Raw genomic sequence first — 20750 nt, forward strand, 5'->3', positions numbered from 1 at the left:
TAATTAATATTTCAACTTTACGTTACGTTACAACGTTGAATTTTGTGAGGATTGACAATTTTTATAGTAGATGTCATTTGAAAAAGGGTCTAATTTACGATTTGGAATACGGTATGATTCGACTAGTAAAAATCCGTTCCACCCAATATGTACTTACATCTATTTAGTATGAACATTGTTAATCATGAAATGAGTAACTTACTAATTTTACAAATTCATATATTTCCTGAGAGCTCCAAACTTAATACGTAATTTTCGTTTTAACTACCGAGAAATCTTTTATAACATCATTCCAGAAACCACATTGTACATATATTTATTTATAATTGATAAGACCATCAAATAAGAATCAAAATAAACAGCATAGATAATTTAGATATTAAAGAAAGATATCATTATATTCCGAAAATACAATCGTTCAAATCAATTTATACGATTCAGTAATTCAATACTCAAATACGTGGGTAGATACAAATATGATCGAACATTTTTCCTTGTATAACTTCGTACATAATTGAACGAACATATATATCAAATACCGCAATTAACATGAGGTTCTCTATTATCTTATACAATAAAGAATTAGATATTTCGCTGGATATAGGTCAATACCGTATTATACCAATCATTGGATTCAAGTGCAATATCCCGTCTATGCCGATTGAGAATTAACTTTGCGCTAGCATAAAGCACTATATTTGGCTGCGTATCAATGTAAACTAAAGTCCTAAATTTCTTCTATTTTGTTTAGTTTGATGAGAACATTTTAGTTTAAATGGTAATAAGAATTTTATGAATAGGGAAATCATCTAATATTAATTTATCACATATATATATATATATATATTAATAGAGTAGATTTTTTTTTAGGTTTTGAACATCTTTGTTAAAGGGTGGTGCCTTTATTAGATACAATATATATACTATTCTACAATAGAAGTTTTAGGTCATAAAATATACAAAGAGATAACTAATTAAAGAAGAGTTTTTATTATAGAAATAAAACAATAATTCCTCACAAACTAAAATCAGAATTAATACTTTTCAGTTACTGATCAGAAAAGAGCCATTTTAACATATCTTGAACACTATTTGACAGAAATAGACAAGGAATAATTTCGTTTGCTTTGCTAAGTTCTATGAAATAAGGCGACATCTCAAAAATTATGGTGTGTATATTGTTTGATTATAGTGTCATATAAACAGAATCAGATATTTATTTAAGGTTGCAAAACAGTTTGACAAATGCACGAAATCTTTGCAAAGCAAAAGAAGCCATTTCTTCCAAGTTAAATAGTTGTAATACTATATAACAACAAAAACTTACCCGAATCCATTGTTCGGGTTCCAAAAGAGAATCACCAGGTTGCAGCAGCAGCTTAACTCTCCTTCGTAGGATGTCGTCATCAGCTGTCAAAGTGTGGGAGTTGAAGGCAGATTTTACATCCGTCTTTTGCTGGCGTGAGAAGATTCCGAAGGCCTTATCACGTTCCAACTGAAATAGAGTTACTATTAAGACATATATTTATAAATAAATTATCTGGACTGATTTTAATTGGATGTTTTGTATGCATGCGTTTCTCGATGTTTGGAATAAAATATATTAACGAATATAATAAAAATCACAAAATTCACGTTTTAAGGCCAATGACGGCTTTACGAACACTAAAAATATATGAATTATTCCAAAAAGTTTTTAAATTACTGAACGCATTTTAAAAAACAAGTACACAATAATTAATGTTTCTTTTTTAATAATAATAATTAGTTATAACTAAAAAATAAAACAAAATACAATTACAATTTATACAATTAGTAAAAATTAAGAATGTTCCAATAAATTTTAATTTAAACTGCTATGTATACTAAACAGATGCTACTTTATTTGATTTTATTTAATATATAATGTACTTTATTTCGTGATACCTAGGTCATTATAATTTTAATAACACATAAGGTTAGATGCCAATAAAATATTTAAAAAAAATCAACTAACTACTAAAGTTCTTATAAGTTTTGCTGGCATATATAAAATAACACATAGGCGGAATCATTATTATCGAAATGTTCTTTGAATCTGTTTATTGGTTATATAGAAACTCATTAAAAAAATATTAGTTCGGTAGGCTACTCTCTCCACGGTTAATCTGACACTTGTTAAGTAAATTACATATATTTATTTTATCTAATTGCATATGCCACGCACGGTTTAAAATGCCCTCGAGTTTGTACTAAAGATGCGACCATTGCGCCGCGGAGATTGCGTTTCTCACTAAAGCGGTAGACATCAGTGTAAAATCATAAATTTTGCTAGACTACGCGCTCTTAATGGAATTTTCATTCTAAACGCGAATTTCATAGAACATAACATGGGCGGAGCTTTTGTGACATTTTTTTCACTCATCTAGTATGGTATAATAGAAATGTACGCCCTAGAAAACAATACACAATACCCTAATATTATTGTGTCCAATTTACGCCTTTTCATGTTAGGCTTTCTTTTCTTGATTACAATGGAATTTGGTCAGGCGATATTATTTATTATTGTTATACTAATTAAAGACAATATCGTTTCCGTAGTAATCTTATATTAAAATAAGAATTTTAGTGCATGTAACCTATTCATAAGTCATGTTCATAAATATTTTTGCCTTTAAATTTTGGTGATATTTCGTCTATACCTTTATTTTTTCGTCTAATATAAAATCGAATTCTATGTAAGCTTATTTAATTCTAACATGCTGTATTTCCTCTAATCTTCTAAACTTCTTTGAAATGTATGTTCTATGTTAATTAGTTTAGAAACATCTTCTATTCAAGCATTCTCTATTCGCTTGTCGGATCGGGAGTACGCAAGCTAACAAGTGTTCCAACATTTTTCTCATCTGCTCACAAATCTAGCAGTATGGTAGATAGACGAAAAGAAACCCTAAGTGAAACAAAGCCTTCAATCCCAGAAAATGATTCAAATAGTTTCCTAAGAAGTTTTTAAAAGATTGTCCAAATCATATAATACATTTAAATGATTCCATAGTCATGACCGACCAGTTATTTATACTAATGAATTTATTTGATGTAATCTTGAAAAGATTCTTTCAGAATGTGTGTCCCTAAGAAGTACAAGGATGTTTTCGTTATTATTTTCATATATTTTATTATTTAATTTTAATTATTATTTTATACTAAATGGTTTGTATAAGTCTAATGGTACATTTGTCACGGACAAAAGCATATAAAATACCTCTTTGAAATGGCTTTGCTATTTTTACTTTGAGGAAAAGAGGCGTGTTATTCTTTCATTACTACAAACTCGGAAATAGTTTTCATTTTAACGCGATTCTGTTATTATTTGCACACATTTTGGATAAAATTCAACTTAACAAATTTGAAAAAAAAACTGTATTTTTAGTATTGTCTTTTATTAACATAACTTTTACACATTTAAAGAAAAACACTTTTTAACGGATTATAGTCGATACCAACTCCGGGGAAATAAATACAGATAACACAACATTTACTGCAGCTGTAATACTTTTTGACATTTAACACCTTTGTCTTCAGTCACCGTGACCACGCACGCTGTAAAGCACGCGAAACGTCGGTTTAAATTTAAAATTATGTACAAATAATTATAAGTTTAAATACAATAATACATAACTATAATCCGTTAAAAAGTGTTTTTCTTTAACTGTATTTTTGTTTATTTAGACTGTAAAAGACATGAAATGAGTTATATTATTATTATTTTAAATAAATATCGTCTACAAAACATAGTATTGTGATCTAGAAAAACAATTGAGCAAATAGTAACATGTCCGAGTATTTTATTTACCTAATATCGTAAACATGATATAAACAGGGTTGCCGACATTGTACCAAATATTCTGATAGGCATAAATACAATAAATAAGTAGGCGATATTGCTCCTATCGTAGTGGAACTCCTCGGGATAAATCCTGTTTTATTCTTAAGTAAAGATAGAAACACTTTGTTTACTATCTTTTTTGTTGGATACGGTGACAAAGACCGACTAGCTCTTCAAATGTCAATGTGGAGGGTATGGGCATTATTCCACATAAAAAACAGTTGACAAACGCACAATAAAAAAAAATAAAAGAAAACAATACAAAACACAAAATATAAAATAAAAAACATAAAAAAAAATATAAAAAAAGTCCTTTAACCTAATTTCTTTGTATCTCTGTATGAACATTCCATGTACAAATGAGGTAACCCTACAGTAACAAACAAGTAAATATCAGACAAAAGAAATTGTAAATAAGTCCTCGTTCCGTCGTTTTCTAATGGACTTGGAAATAAGACTACTTTTACGATACGACCGCACTGCGACAATACGTCCCGACTCTCTATCAATTCAAAATAATTAAGATATTATTATGTTATTGCAAGGAGGATTAGGTCTCTAAGTTTGTAACACTAAACTTAAATACAGTTAGACATTTACAGGAAATCAATATCAGGTAAGTAGGGGGTCTACCCAACACGATAAGGGGTCTACGACACAAAAAAGTTTGGGCAACTCTGTTCTATACTAACCGCATCCTCAAAACCTCTAACGTCAAATCCAATACGTTATTACCAATATTATAATAATGCCCGTTTATTTCAACTCTTTACAAATGTTAAGAATACATTTAAATGTGTTAGATTTTTTTTTCTTGTTACTACAATATCCTAACTTTATGCAGGCCCATTGTTCCGAACCTTATGCTAGTGATGTTCACGCGGTAAAATATCACAGTGCGGACATTCTTTCTTCAGTTAAATCCTTTATACTTCTATCGAACTTCAGTCACAAGTGCTACTAAATAAACATCGATAAATAAACCTGCTTTGGGTACAAATTTTGGAACGCTAGTTTTTACGAACACAAATGTTTAATTAAAAGAAAACTCTGTAATTACTGGTGAGTGACTATCATTACACTTATTTTTAAGAGTTTAATTTTAGTCAAGTAATAAAATTAATTAAATTTTTCACATAAGTGCCTAAGCGTTGAAAATGTTTTAGCCCATTTTCCTGATGCAGCGAACATGGTATATATTTGGGATCCATGAGTGACTTCCTTAATATTATTATTATTAAGAAATGCGTGTCTAGTGCACCCGATATGAATATCTATTGTTAGCGAAAATCGAACAATTGATCTTTAGATTTGTTCACGCCATCCAATCACCTTAGTCCTCTCTGTCCTCATTTTCTGTCCCAACCGCACCCGTTCCTTAAACACCACTCTCTCTCTCTCTTCAATATTAAAGTGTGGAAGGAGGGGACTATGAGACTTGCGCCCGCGCCGCAGAGAGAAGCCACTACCGCCGTCGCGAGGTCACGCTTGCTCACTTCTACTACTGTGTTTACGCTACTGCAGAGTACCAAGTACTTACCGCTTAATATTCTATACGTGGTCTTCTCCCACGGAGACAAGTGAAGTGCCTGAGGACTAAAGGTGAGTGGTGTTTCCCATATTTCTTTTCTTTTTACGCCGCATTCCACTTGCCCCTCGGCCAACCTTTTCTTGGTCTCCGCCATTACAAGATTACATTCTATATCCAGTGAGAAACGACGAAGTTGTTTATATATTAAACACTAATTGCGAAAGTCTCAGGCTAATATAAGGTTCAATAAAGCATCGAGGTCAGGGAAATAATTTTCCTATTGTATAAGAATTTTTGATACGACAAGCATTTTATGTCTTTATTCTGTCGAATTCCCGATGGATTCGATTGACCCAAATACACTTTTATGTCATTAATATACATATATATTGTTGTTGATAGTAGTGAAAGTAGATGGCGCCTTTGGCTTGGTTTCGTAGTAAATACTACAGCATATCAAGTATTTTTGGTTTCGAAGGATGAGATGACAATGAGATAGTTGCCACTTTAAGGAATCTTGAATAAGAGAACATTATTCTTCTTTTGTCTCTTAATCGGTATTGAAAGATGATATCGATAACTTGAGAGTTATTGTAGAAAATTCTATGGATAGCATTTATATATTAATACATTCTAAAACAATGTGTATGCCACGTTTTTTTTTGTTTGTTCCCTTTTATAAATCTTTTTGTTGTAAAATGTATCATGTATTCCATCTTTGGCTATATTCTCAGTGTATTTGTTTGTAATTAGGTATATATTTATTTATGTTAGCTGTAGGAGTACTTAATATATAAATAAATAAAATACAAGACTTACACATACACATCAATTACATTAGAACTTAAGCAATAGTTTATATTGCTCAAGCATTTATATCTTAATATATATATTTCTTGTGTGCGTGTGTTTGTGACTGAACTCCTCCTAAACGACTGGACCGATTTAGACGAAATTTTTTGTGTGTGTTCAAGGGGATCTGGGAATGGTTTAGATTCACAATTTTGTCCGCTGGACAATGTTTTTTTAATTAATTTTCAATTTATTAGTTGTTGTTGATTTTGGAATGTTTTACATTGGATCCGACAGACGGCGCTACCATCGCAGTGTCAAATTTTAAATAATATTCGAATTTTAATTTTAGTCTGTCCCGAAATTTAAAAAAAGTTTTGTTATCATTGTGTTATATCGTGTGTGAGCATGTGCTGGATCGTTAGATATTGTCATAACATTTGAATAATAATTTTCATCAAAATGGCTTATTAAAAATTGAAATTTTGAAATTAAAGACGTGTAGACAGGACAACGTCTGTCGGATCCGCTAGTATTTATTATAATTAAGAAGTTCTCAATGTGTGTTAGTAAAACCACGTGATATACTGGCCAAACATCAAGTCTGTCTTCAAGAAACTTTCCTGTTATGAATAAAAGTCTGAATACCAACTTAGTTATCTAAGTTGAAAATTGCCTAAATTACATACTATTTCCTTATACAATGCGTTAAAAAGTCTCGCTGCAATTCTCCAAGTATGCACTTTAAAAGTTATAAATTCAAGAACCTGCTTCTCACTTTGAAAATGACGAAACACGACAATATGTATAGCTTTACTGCAGTCTTCATACTGCTCGCTTTATTATGTACAAAGCAGTAAAAGCAATAATATTAAGTACAGAATACCTCATAAACATAACGTTGTAAATTGTAACGTTATTCTCATATATATTTAATATTAATGAAAATAATTTAATTTTTTTTTCTGTCAGCTTTAAAGTACACTGCGACAGTGACCAAACATATTAAATTTGCTTTGATTTTATTGCTATATTTTCTTATGACTTTTATTATTCCTTTGTAGTTTATGAAAATTGCAAATAGTCTATAATTGATTGTAATGCATATAACTAATAAATAAAAGTTGTGATTTATATTTTTCACTTTATTTATTTTTTATTTTATTTATTCACACACAAATAACACAAATACATAAAAATTACAAGGGATGCAACGGGTGGCCTTAGAAAAGAAAACAATAAATAAAAATTATGAGTGCAAGAAGTGCATAACCGGAAGTTATATAAAATAAATATTTATATTAATCTATAGAACCTTAATCAAGAGAAAAAAAAATTAATAACTAACTTCAACTTAAATGCTAATCTTAAGTTTTCAAGAATAGCAAATAACAAAAGAAGAGGAGATACAAGAATTATACAGGTCACGATTGATCAGGATATGATAAGGTTAGGAAATGTTTATATAGAAGAGTTTTAAAAAAAGATAGGGAAGACTTTACTATATAAAAATTACTATTTAACAAATGCATGCCATAAAACCCGATTTTGATAAATCTTCGATTATGAATATTGACGGTTCCTTAAGTTGGGCTGATATTTATGTTTTAGTTTCCAAGAAATTTGTGGATACTTAATACATTAACTTACGAAGTTTAGTAAACTTGAAAACATCAATAGATATAATATTACCAATACTCAACTCAAATATCAATCACAAAGGTTATACTGATATCATTATTTTTGAAGTTGGTTTATAAAATAAGAATTGGGTTACCATTGATCTTTTCCTTAGTGCTCTCTTGGCAATAATTCTATCAGAAATCACGAAATTCAAAATACGATATATTAGTAAAAATATAAAGTAAAATAACACGTTTTATTATTAATATTAAGTTAAAATACTAATGTATTAAGTTAAAATCTTTATAAGTTAATTAATCCCTAAAATCAAGTAAGTGTTGTTGCATGTGACTTTTATTCCTAAAGTCCTCAGTACGACCCCCGGCTGTGCACCAATGGAATTTCTGTATATCTGCGCGTTTAACACGCTCGTACGGTGCAAGAAGCTGGCACGCCTTTTATCTAAAAAGTTGACAGCGTGTGTCGAGCACAGGAAGCTGATTATCTAATAGACATTAAGTATGAAACAGAAACGAAACTTATATTAAAGCTACTTAATCTGGATAAGATCGCTACTTCGAACGCAGAATAAACACAAAATGTAATAGAGTTACCTAATAATCAGAATTTTGTGCATTTACCTTTAAAGACAACCCTTTGCTACTTCCAGTAAGTTCGTCCCACGCTGCAGTGGCTCGCTGCCCACATTGGTCCTGATAGTCCAACTCTACCAGGTCTATTAAGGACACCAGCCATCTTCTATCATCTCCACTCGAAGTACCGCTCGAGAGGAGAGTGAAGCATATGCTGAGAAGGGGTAATATCGGCCGCATAGCTCTGGAAAGAAACTTGATTTTAGACCAATGCTTTGCTAAGAATATCAACGATTCGTTTTGTATTAGAGCGATATAATATACACTGTATATTTTTGAGTTAATATACTATATACTAAGATTTATTTGGATATGGAACAGGAACAGCTGAATATAATTAAGTTAGATCAAACTGCACACGTTGTGCAAATATGATTGGAATCGGTTAAGTAGTAGGTTCGTTAGACGATCGGTTAGTGAGACGCGAAATATATTTTGTATTAAGCTTTATTTAATAATCATACTCTAAGTATTTTAAACAAGACTAGTCAAAACTTACTCAGGTTAGATATATAGGTTCGTTTTTCCTAAGGCATGTGGGTGTAATAGATATAAATAATTAAATAAATCAGTGGCGCTACAACCTCTTTAGGTCTTGGCCTCAGATTTCTGAATCTGTTTCATGATCATTTTTAAATCTAACAGGCAAGTAGATGATCAGCCTCCAGAGCCTGACACACGTCGTCGACTTTTTGGGTCTAAGAACAAACATATGTAATAAACGTATGTAAACAATATTACACCCACATGCCATCGAGAGGCCAAAAAAATTATAAGCTTTATTTTTTCAGTTTTAAACTTTGCAGCGCTTAGTATGTATAACCTAAATTTGAACTTAAATAATTTGAGCTATAAAGAAGTCTAAACAGCAATAAACCTTATAAAGTGGCATTTATTATAATGATAATAGCATCGTTTAGGTCATTTTCAGAGTTTTTGAACAAATATAAACTCACTGACCTAAAAAGCTTTTAAATATTTTTCGTAACTAATTGATGGCCGTGATGGATACGGAGTTTTAAAATCAAAACTTTTAAGGTTCTTTTTATCTTTAGTTCAACTATTTAATAGTTGAGAAGATTAATGCAAAAATCAATAGGTCGAAATGTCATTAATTTTTTGGTTATCATATATTATATTTCATTTAATTGAAGCCTTTTTAACCACAGATACGTATGTTTGTGTTTGTTTTTAAAATTGAATTGATATCTATTTGTAATTGCTCTTGGGTCGTAGGATCGATCCCCGGCTGTGCAATAGATTTTCTGTGTGTATACGTATGTAACACTCACGCGTACGGTGAAGGAATCATGAGGAAACCGGCATCCTCAGACCCACAAAATCGACGGTGCCAGGTTACCTTCTATACCCACCTATTTAAAATGATCACGGACCAGATACAGAAACCTGAAGCCAAGACCTAAAAGGTTGTGGCGCCATTGATATACTTAAATGTACTATCATTTAGCAATAATCATCATTCATTCGTCATAGACGTAAATAAGTGAACATTGTGTTATCTAAATGTATGAACGGTTCTACTTTGATTCGATTATTATTACTGTAATTGTACACACTTTGCAAAATTGTTCTACGGATGGTGTTATGCGGTATATACATGAAATTATAAACATTCTTTAACTAAAGCATTAATGAGTTGTAGAGTTAATGTTATATTTTTAATATATAAAAGATATTTAAACTTTTCTTATAGAACAAGAAGTTCGCAAGAGCGTTGCCGACTTATTCAGAATTTGTATGTTTTCTGGACATTAACTCTGTAACTGGTTTCACATAGGTAATGGTTATTAGCGTTATGAAGGAATACATATGATTTTTTCATTCGAATTTTGAAACAAATTTACTTTTTAACTACAATAATTATTTTAATACATGTGATATTAGAAATAAATTTTTACCCCAACCAAGAATTACCATATTGATCTTACAACCCTGTAAAGTTATATTTCACAAGATTTCTGATTCCAAAGCTATTTACTTTGAAACAAGTTCGCAACGCAGCGGAACGAGCTTTATTTATAATTGACTTCTGAGGGTTGCGCAAAGAACTTAATTTATTGACAATGGTATTACGTTAATTAAAGTTTCTCCGTTTAATTATTATCTGGAACGAGTGACAATTTGATTAAGTCAGTATTAAACCACAGCACATGGCGACACCAACTATATTTACGAGGTTATTTATAATTAATATTGTCTATAGTTAATTGTTAGTTTATTTGAACCACTGCGTATTGTACCTGAACGGTTTCTGTGTCATCAGGTATTGGAAACAATAGAAGATTTGTAGATTACCTTATATTCACCACTTACGTATAACAATAGATTGAAAATGAGCGATGTAATAAAGTAACAAACATGTTTCAGCTACAAATTCAATATGGTTTTACAACTTTTTAAAAAGTTTGAAAAGTAGCTGCTAATAGAATGACTGAGATTTTTAAAACACGATTTTTTAGATTTTTATTTGCCGTACATGAGTACATATAATACATATCGTAACGTACAAAAATTGCATAGTATTTTTAGGTTTTTAGATTTCAAATGTAAAAAGTAAAATGGAAACAAGTTCGTTTATACTAGATGAAGATAATGAAACCATAACATTAAAAAAAACCCGCTAAGTGAGACAAAATCGCATCCTTAATCGTGAGATAACCTATATTTCACCAGATAATAAAGAAATGTTTAAAATAATTTATACGCACACTGAATGGAACTGAAATTACTTTTACTCCATATTTTAGCTAAATTTATTGTATTAGGAACGTCGCCATGAAACCGCGAATGTCGTCTGAATTTAATCAAGCCCTGTTACTGTACTAAGGAGTTAAGAAAACGCTGAGATATTTAAAAGCGTGTAATAATGACAAACCAGAGTCAAATTAATGAAAGGGGTCGAGCACTGTAGCCACTTTAACTGGCTTCAGGAGACAAAATGAAAATTAAAGAGCGTGACCCGTCGTTTATCACAATTCAGCACTTGCAGTTCAGATTCGCGTTTAACTAAAGTACCATGACGTGTGAATGAATGCGAAAGTAAGTTATATTATTGAATCAGTGACTTGAATTTGATTGGCTAAATCAATATAGAAAAATATTATCTAAATTTTATCCCTATTAATTCTCTTCAATATCAGCATTTTCATTTGTTAGATAAATTAAATACAATATAATTGATTTTTTTATGAATAATATATTTAAAAAAACTTTATTCGAACTTTATTTTCACTGTTATATCGATTAGAAAGAACGTATTTATCATTATTTAAACATTTTACTTTAATAAACTTAATTGATTTTTAAATAATTACATAAGATGATAAAACCTTAAATATAAACATTTTATATATCTAAAGACAACATATGCAAGATCCCCTGTATACATTTGATATGGTATGCAGTTTCAAAAAAATCATATTATCAATAATGCAAGGTCTTTGTTAGTTCAAACACGATAAAGCCCACGATTCAAATTACGTGTTTCTGTCAAGTTGACACATTGACAGCTGACAGAATAGTTTGTATTTCACAGGAATAAATGTGTTCCTGCGAAAAAGAAAATCGTTTTCGAAACAATCGTTTGACTTTGATTGAGGCCTGGCTATATGTAAAAAACCCATTGTCTTTGTATTAACTACATATTGGAACTCTTATTTTTAAGCCTTGACAACCGTATTTATTTCGTATAAATATACAAGTACTAGCAGATTCGGCCAAGCGTTGCTGTGGCTAAGGTTTTTGTTATATTACATAGTAGTAAACTATTCAAGGGAAACGGTAGGAGAACTCATGTAAAAGGTAGCTGCTGAAACGTTGTTACTTTTAACACAGCGCCATATGTTAGAATTCATAGACTGGGCGAGCAATATCCACTAAAACCACCCCGAGTGGTACCGCGTTACAGAGGCTCGGGACCGGGGACTGGTACACTGGACCTCAACTGCATGTTACACTCAAAGTCCTCCGGTGCAGTATACACTACATAGTAGGCAGGAGATTGGCATATCTTCTCATATTTACGGGGAGTCTTCTAGCCCTAGGATTTATCCTTAAGCGCTTCCTATCTTGTGCTGTCTCCTTCTGTAGCATAACCATTTTTTGTACAACACAAGGCAAAGCAAGGTTATTAGCCACCACCTACCACCTTAAATATAAAATAATCACAATGATTATTTTAATAAAACAGTATTAAAGATTTAAATAGGAACTCTAATATTTGTATTTAATAGAACTCAAACTTATGGGTATCATACCCATAACCCCAAACTTGATCTTGTACGTTTGTGACCGTTATTTTATACGTTAGCCATTATGGATACGGTAGTATTTATTATTTTATTATATATATAAACTATATTGAATAATTTTATTAAAGTTTAAATATTTAACTGAGGCCACAAGTTACATTGCAAATTATAATGGTAACTGATGTTCACATGTTGATAATCTAAATCCGTTTGAATGAATAATCACATTAATTAAATTGAGCAAATTAAATTATATTTGGCATACACTTAACCGATTTAAATGCGTTTGCGAATATTTAAATAACACTTTAATTTATATTATATTAATGTATCCGGAATACCTTAATTTAGAGTTTTAATTATAAAGTTAAATATATGCGATATTGCAAGGTTTAAAAAAACTTCATAGTCAACTGTGTCGGTGCCTGAATATTGTTATTGCTTGTGTGAGTGAAGTCCTCATAAAAATGATTTATAATAATAAGATGTGAAGGCCATTTAAGTAAAAAAATCCTGGAACCCCCAGCTCGTCCATAACAAACTTTATAGTTAATTCACTTTTTTATTTAATTATAATTACAATTGATGTTTTTGAACTGTTTAAAACATCTCCCATTTTCTTTAACAAAAGTTAGCACGCGTGACTGTAATAGTGAGTGAGTGTGTAGGTCCGGGTGAGTGTGTGTGCGCACACACACACACATGTGCGTGAATGACTGAGTGTAATGTGTAACTTTATGTCTCAGATGCCTATCCAACTCTGCGTAGGGCAAATAATAAGCAGCATATTTAATATCTTATAGATGTAGTTTGGGCGCATATTGCGTCTTAACTGTTTTACCGACGACAAAAAAATTATTTCTATTTAGATACAGATATATATATCTTGATTCTCACAAATTGGGCCTAGTCTCTTGATACTGCATTCATTTTGGGCAGCAATACAATTTTAGTATGTGAGTTATGAAATAGCTTGCGACTCTATGTACACACTGAGTAGCATGGATATCTCCTCCGTACATGGCAACTATGTATACAACTAGATATAACGAGTCGGCCTGCAGGAAAATATTATTTCATTTAATTTTACAGGTGTGAATAACAAAACTTTTACTATCCAATTAATCCTTAATCAACTAAGTAACTTTAAAACTTGAAGCTTTGTAAATAAAACCTCAATAAAATATTTTAAAACCGCGAGCTCAGAACGATACAATCTTTACTGAACGCGAACTTAATCTACCTTTAGATCTTATCCTATTTTCTTTCAAGTCGATTTCAACAAATTAAAGTTCACGAAGAGAATTCTAAAATAAACTTAAAAGATGTTTCTCTCTTAATTTTGTTAACATGACTGGTGTATTACGCTACGAATCGACTTTAATAAGCTCTATCTTACATCTATTTGGCTAAACATTTACGTGATAGTAGAAGTCAATTTAAAAAAATTGTTATTGATTGGGTTACTCTCTTCCATTTAGTGTCCATGGGCAGCGTTATCACTTATGATTAGAGGAGCCTCCTGTTCTATTAAAAAATATTTTGCATTGTTAAAAATAATATTTGAAGTAATACTTTGCGCGTTAGGGAAAATGATGAGAGTAAATTATTACGATGCGCACGCACACCGTCAGAAAAACCGACACACTGAAGTTAGCTATAGTCAAGATTTTAGTTTTTTTTTAAGTTATTAACAAAGTAAAAGTAAGGATATCTAAGTATTTTTGCGTGAGAACTGATAAATTTATTCACTATTTACACAATATTTACGATATTTATTTATTTCTACAAACGTACAATAAGGCGAAACATAAAATTATTGAAAAGATTTTTATTTTTTTACAACAAAAGTATACACACGTCTTTTTATTTTTAATTGTTACAATTATGTATTTTGTAAAAATGTATTTAGATGATTTATTATTTTGTCAAGAATATATATTGTGTCACTTAGTAAAAACATTCTTCATAAAATTTTTGTATTCTCATAAATATAATTGTAAACTCTGTAACATTCTGGTCCTGTATTGTTAACATTCCCATTAAAGTAATAAAGGAAGATTAAATTTTTTCAACCTTAAATTTATAAAAACTTGGGACATTAAAGCCCTTTCCATATTTATTTTCCGTATAAAGCGAAATTAGACGCGTTTATGAACAGATAAAATTAGCTGTTTTCTTTTATGTTTTGCTACATGAAATTGGATATTAATATGAAATTGCGGGTAATGTTATATCCAGTATGTAAATGTGGTGTTTATTTTTAATTTATTTAATAACCTTTATAAGAATAACCGCAAATTTATTCACAATAATTATGTTTTATTGCCCTGGATTGAGACCCCCTTTGAATACATATATCTTTCGGAATTGAATTCAGATATCGAAATAAAAAGTCCTCTTCTGTCCTGCAGTTAAAAACAATCTTGCTATAATGCCGTGATTAATGATAAGCGCGTACATTAAGATAAAACACTGTTTAAATCAACAATTTATGCAATATACAATAAACACTGACAATTACTTTAATCTCAGAGATAAGATTCAGGTCTAGTCGCAGGCAGAGCTGTTTAAAAAGGAATCCCTAAATAATGTAAGATCAACTAAGCAATCTGTATGACTTTTAATATACGAAATATAATAAACAAATATAATTATTAACTAAAAATTTAGTTGCAACCTTATAATATTACAAAATTTACGTTACGATCTCCATATTCATATCATTACAGTATTTTAACCTACGCTACACCAAATGTAGCAACCTCGTAGCAATCTCGTAGCGATAGTCTCGCGTAGCACGATTAGAATCAAATGTTAAAAAAATTCGCCCAAAGGTTGTTCATTTAACATTCAGGCGACAAAAGAGGTTGTATATACGTTTTAGGATTATTAAGCAATCTCATTTCTACCTATTGTATATTCTGGCAAAAACATCTCCAGAAAATAAATCCTTGTTTATCCCTTGCGTCAATGTTGTAAGTGCTGATTTAGGCTTTTATGTTTGTCCTTTTTGCGGTACTTAAATGTTATGATCACATTCTCTACGTTAAAAGATAAGACTTATACCTAGTTTATATAGCGGCACGTGTTACCTAAATCGACTCCACCTACGCGTATCTACAAGTTTTCACTTATCTAGGAATGTGCTATTAATATTAATATATTTAGTTAAGATATTTTATTCAAACCATACTCATTCTTACAGATGTTCTAAGTAGTAAATCAAAAATTCTAATAAAAAATACGCTCACATCTTAGTACCAAGGAACGCCCTTCAATTATACGAAGTGCTACAATAAAACTTGTATTAACTAATGAAATATAGAGACTAATATAATATATTTATGTAAGAGTTTTGCTTTGCTATGTTTATCTTGCCCAATACATTAAATTTAAATTAATTAAAAATAAATACGCAGAAAAGCATCTACGCCCACATTTCTCTTTATAGATTTACTAAAAACTAGTATCTTTATTTGAAAAGTAAATTAAATGTTGAGTGTTGACGTGATATAAAAGTCTGAGATCTCAGCAATGGAAATAAAATCAGATTAGCAATTTATAATCAGCCCTTATTGTTTCATCTCAAAGAGAAAAATTCCATTATTCTGCCCATTCTCAAACGCACTTTTCTACGTAATTGCATTGCTTTTGATCTCCTTATTAATGTCGCGTATTTATTTTCACGCTTTGTAAAATGAGACACTTTAACTTATTACAGTTTTCTTTGGAAAATGCGAAGTTACGAATTGAATTAAAGGGCGTGGATGAATTTCAGGCGAGGACAGAAATTTATTATTATGATAATTAAATAATTACAGAAATATGCACGAAGGTGAAGTGAAGTGCCCACACTGGTTAAGCACATATGCTGTGTTTTTATAAAGCCTCCTAGGCAATTAAACAATTAAATTTTATAAGAAAATTTGGCTGAATATCTCTTTGAAATAGTTTGCGACAAAATAAAATAACTGACAAACAAAATGAAATAAATGACTTAAACCGGTTACAACTCTGATGTGTTTTTTGTAACGGGACTAATGGGCAAGAGGCTCACCTGAATAAGTGCAAGCTATTAGTGCAGGTGATTAGTCGCCTACGTAGTAAAGTGATAAGAAGCGTGTTCTATTTTTTGCGAGTGAACTGCGAGTAGTAAAGTCGCGTGCGCCTTCCCTTCCCACTCACACTCAGCGTACCTCCCAAACTATATGACTGAATTTGCTTAACAGAGCCACTAAACAATCATTGCTACTTGCCACTACTTGCACTAGACACCTGCACTAATCAATGCCAATTACTAATCACTTGCACTCGCACTAATCAAAGTGATTTCAGGCCTAAAGAGATAATTAAAATTTTCGCAGCCCATAGACACTGACATTGATGACATTTCCTAAGGGCTCGAAGGTGCCTTGCCATAATGTATGTAATATTGTTAGAGTTGGATAATATTTGTGGGTACATAGTCTCCCACATGTATTCTCAATTACGCAAGAGTATGTTTGCCCCAAATGACTCAGAAACTAAAAGTCATTTGAGTTATCTTTCGCATATCATTTAATAATAAATAGTGATAGGTTCTTATAAGCCACTTCTTAGTGTTATCTTAACGAAAGCAGACGCGTATTTCATACTAAATAGTTTTAGCTATAACGCGATAAACCCGGATAGGATACTAATAGTAAATCGAAAGCTCAATTTACGGACTATGGCTGTTTATCATGAGCCGCGGTATCGTATTACCGTCAGCGATAATGTTATAGAACCCGAGAGAATGAAGATTAAACGATTTTTCACAGATCATTAATAATACGCTAGTTATTCAGTCATTATTTTATTCGTGTTTGCATTGATTAATGTAATTCGCAAGTAAAATAAATATTTATTGCATAGCCAGTGGCGCTACACGCTTTTAGGTCGGCGCCTCAGATTTCCGTATCAGTTTCGAGGTTTATTGTTTATTGTCAACGATCAGCTTTCTGTGCCTGACACACGCTGTCGATTTTTTGGGTATGCCAGTTTTCTCGGATTACTTTTCTTTCCAAGTGAGAGTTACACACATAGATAGAAAGTCCATTGGTGCACATTCGGGGTTCAAACCTACACAATGAGAGTCGCAGGCTGAAGCCTCTAGGTGAATACTATATATAACATGGCTTAACGCTAGCAGAACCTAATGGAATATTAAGTATTCATAAGAACAGCATAAGGGTGTATTTTAATCCATGTGGGTACCCATTATTTACTTTAAAAATGTTTTATTGCATATATTTTTTAGACACTAACAACTGCTTACTGTAGCCTCAACTACAACAAATGTTCTGATAAAGTACATATTAATTATGTAGTGATCGCAATACTACATTTGTTTTTTTTATACATATATGGTTTTAACCACATACACACCATCACTAACATACCCATGTTAAAACATTCACACACATCACATTTACACCGTCACACAACACGGCCAAATTAGGTACTACTTAGTTAAATGCATTGAATACTTTTTGTTTGTTTGTTTTCTTTTGTTAATCTTTGAACCTTTTTGTAGTAAAATGTAATGTATTCAATCTTTGCCTATATTTTCAGTGTATTTGTTTGTAAATATATATAATTTATGTTAGCTGTAGGATTACGTTATAAATATTATTAATTGCTTAGTTATACAATACAATTAATTAAATTACAAGTAGACAACCTCCTTTCGTACTGGTTTACATAATATAACAGTGTTAGTGTAGAAAGACCTGTTAGTGTAAAGCACTAAGAGGCATAGACAACAGAGAGGAAATTGAGTCATAAATGCCTCTGTGTCAATGTGATCTAGGCCCAATAAAAATAATGTAATAGCTTGCTACAGGACAAGGTAACTAAAGTATCGGTGTTCTGAATTAATTGGGTCTAAAACTCAACTTAGGTATAAAAAGGGGCTAATTAACCTCCATTAGGTCTCTATAAAGCTTATATGATAAATAAGTTTCATAAATTGTAGCTTAAGGCCTTTACATATGAAAGCAAACATGCCGTGGGCGATGTTGAACCGTTAACAAATTGTATTAAATATTTTAATTTTAAAATTTGCGATTTCAGAATCTGTGTGGAAAATTTATGGAAATTAACTTGAGCGTAAAACAAAATTATATAATTTATATTCATACGAGTTCACTGTCGTAAAATAAAAAGATTTTATATTTGTCTTCATACTCATTCGCACTGCAACTCACGGTAAAACTGTTAATTCAATGATATTTTCTTTATAGTGAGGTATATGATAAGTTCTGTGTCTGGCATACGAAATCTATTTTCATACCTAAACACCAGTCTCTAATATTCCAATATCGTGATATTAAATTAAATAGTCTTTCGCCGGGACGTGACGATGTGACGGTCTTAGAATTCAATTCTAGACTCGGATTGAAAACTTTTGTGATTTAATTCTTAAAAGGCCGGCAGCGCACTTTCAAGCCTTTTGGCAATGAAAGTGTCCATGGACAGCGGTATCACTTAACATCAGGCGAACGTCCTGCTAGTTTGCCCCCTGTTCTATAAAAAAAAATCGGAAATGGTTTTTAAAATCTTGTCAAATTACACATAAAAAAGAAAAAGATGTTTGTTGCGCGATATTTCTAATATATAATAAAAGTGAAGATAACCCCAAAAAGCTACTAAGAGACTTGGTGACTGAAGGGCTCCACCACATAACAAATTTGAAAATCCTTATAAACTAAAGAGTTAAAGAAAAGGAAATCGAAACAAACAAACGAATCGAAAAAAGCGTCTTATACCTTGCAAATAATATTACAACTACCTTAATATTATGAAGTCAAGCAATCACATCCCAGGTTGGTTAAAATACCTTTTAATTTTGCACTCTTTAACTTTGGGTACTCTTGCAATTTCCGGATGTAATTTTAAGATTTGAGGCTAAAAAATTAACAAGCGCACAGCAATACGAACTGGTCCTGTCAGATTTGAGATTTTAAAATCCGGATAATATACCGCATTGTAAAGCAAACTTACGTCTTCAAGGCCTGTTATCAAATTCATAAGTCGTAATCAACTGTATATAAAAAGGTAGTGAACAATAAGCCAATTATATATTTAATGTTAGCGTATAATTCAATATTAATTAATTTATTCTATAATATTTATCACAGACTAATGGAAAATTCGATTACTATCTAACAAGGCAGCTAGACGCTCGGCGTAAAATTCAATTGAAGGCAATAATTCTCAGTTGCATTGTAAATTTGGCCAACTATAAGTCCTTTAAATCGAAACTACATTTACATATATATGTAGCCTTTGTTAAAAATTGATTTTAATTATTGAAAATAACGAACATGAAGTCTCAAAAGCCTCCATATTTAAACAAAAATATGTGTACTAATATTTTTAGTATGTTTGTATTTTTATTTTAATAATGTGGTATACATAATCATTAAAACTATGTTTAACTGATGAAGTTCTGTATTTTAATAAATGAATAAAAAAATTAAGAAATGGATATACTTTTGTATGAAAATAACAGTTCAACTGTGCCAATATCTTAAGATTTTAAATGGTGTTAGTTATTATTATAGTTAAAAAGCTATTTGATATGTTTTAAACATAGACATGTATATTTTAATATTATTTATACGGTTTTATTTACTTAAATCAAAATCTTAACTATCAAATATGAGTGTAATGAGCGAAGAGATTGCATTCAATCCGACGCTAAAAATGGATTGTTTTCGTAGGGTTTGCTAATTGGGATGCATATAGCAGATCGATCGACTGTCACGGATCTCAGATTGTTTTCAAACTTTGATGTATAGAACTGATATTGTGGATTAATTTTTGGTTTCGGGCGTTAACCCATAGATTATATAAACTCCATTAATATGTTATTAAAATAGTATTATTACTATTTTAATAACATATCTATATAATCTATATAAATCTTATTATGCTCTTTTTTTATTTTTTCTCTGTTCAAAAATGTTATTGAGTAATGCAAAATTCCA

The 20750-nt window shown here is 30.9% G+C and overlaps 1 protein-coding gene across 2 annotated transcripts in view; it reads right to left on the reverse strand.

Moving 5' to 3' along the window:
• LOC110993956 (angiotensin-converting enzyme) overlaps nucleotides 1-20750 on the reverse strand; it is a 129276-nt gene that overhangs the window by 12908 nt on the left and 95618 nt on the right. For both annotated transcript variants that reach the window (XM_045631885.1, XM_045631884.1), the window contains 2 exons: nucleotides 8453-8648; nucleotides 1328-1495 (listed from right to left, as the gene is read on the reverse strand). In XM_045631885.1, the coding sequence (XP_045487841.1) occupies nucleotides 1328-1495; nucleotides 8453-8644 (360 nt within the window). In that variant the 5' untranslated portion in view covers nucleotides 8645-8648. The remainder of the gene's footprint in view (nucleotides 1-1327; nucleotides 1496-8452; nucleotides 8649-20750) is intronic.

This window comes from Pieris rapae, chromosome 17, assembly GCF_905147795.1.
Source record: "Pieris rapae chromosome 17, ilPieRapa1.1, whole genome shotgun sequence".
NCBI classification, from domain to species: Eukaryota; Metazoa; Arthropoda; class Insecta; order Lepidoptera; family Pieridae; genus Pieris; species Pieris rapae.